The sequence below is a fragment of the Penaeus monodon genome, chromosome 34 (genome assembly GCF_015228065.2).
Source record: "Penaeus monodon isolate SGIC_2016 chromosome 34, NSTDA_Pmon_1, whole genome shotgun sequence".
Taxonomy (NCBI): Eukaryota; Metazoa; Arthropoda; class Malacostraca; order Decapoda; family Penaeidae; genus Penaeus; species Penaeus monodon.
In genome coordinates, this window is record NC_051419.1 from 6285628 (window position 1) to 6286185 (window position 558).

The 558-nt window shown below is 40.0% G+C and overlaps 1 protein-coding gene across 1 annotated transcript in view; it reads left to right on the forward strand.

Annotated features, from left to right (window-relative positions):
• The window catches only part of LOC119594796 (cytochrome P450 2L1-like), a 5019-nt gene extending 4890 nt beyond the window's left edge, over positions 1-129 (forward strand). Inside the window, exon 11 of the mRNA XM_037943886.1 lies at positions 60-129. Coding sequence (XP_037799814.1) covers positions 60-129 — 70 coding nt within the window. The remainder of the gene's footprint in view (positions 1-59) is intronic.
• Positions 130-558: the final 429 nt, after the last annotated feature.

Here is a 558-nt window from a genome sequence, read left to right on the forward strand (position 1 = left end):
CGTGCAAGTAACATTATAAACCATGGTTTCCACTGCCCAGACAGCCTTGATTACACTAGGCTGCCAGCGTTTTGTCCTGGCAATTTGATACCAGGTGCCGCCACACATAGCTGCAAGATGAAGGATTAAACAATGTAACACAAAAGAGAATGCAAAGACTTGAATGACTTAAACTGCAGTTAGTCCAACTTGTGCTAAAATCCACACTTGTTCTAAGTCTCTGATTTGCGGTTTCGAATCTATTATCTTAACCGTACAAAATATTCAACAAATTCTTATCACAATGAAATGCATATCAATTCTAAATGCAATTTTCGATCCAGGAAAGGCTAAGCAAAGATCAAAAACATGTTATATAACGTCTGTATTAAATATAAACAATAGTAACGAAACCTGTCTCTACGTGACGAGGTTATGCCTCAATGCACTGCTCGCGCCCACACAAATCTAGATACACGTAAGCTGGCAATACCCTGGGTAAGGTAACAGTGTAACCTTAGCGATGTTTGCTTTGGCCCGACTGGGTGACCTCTTGAATAATATTTCAAGAGGTCAGGT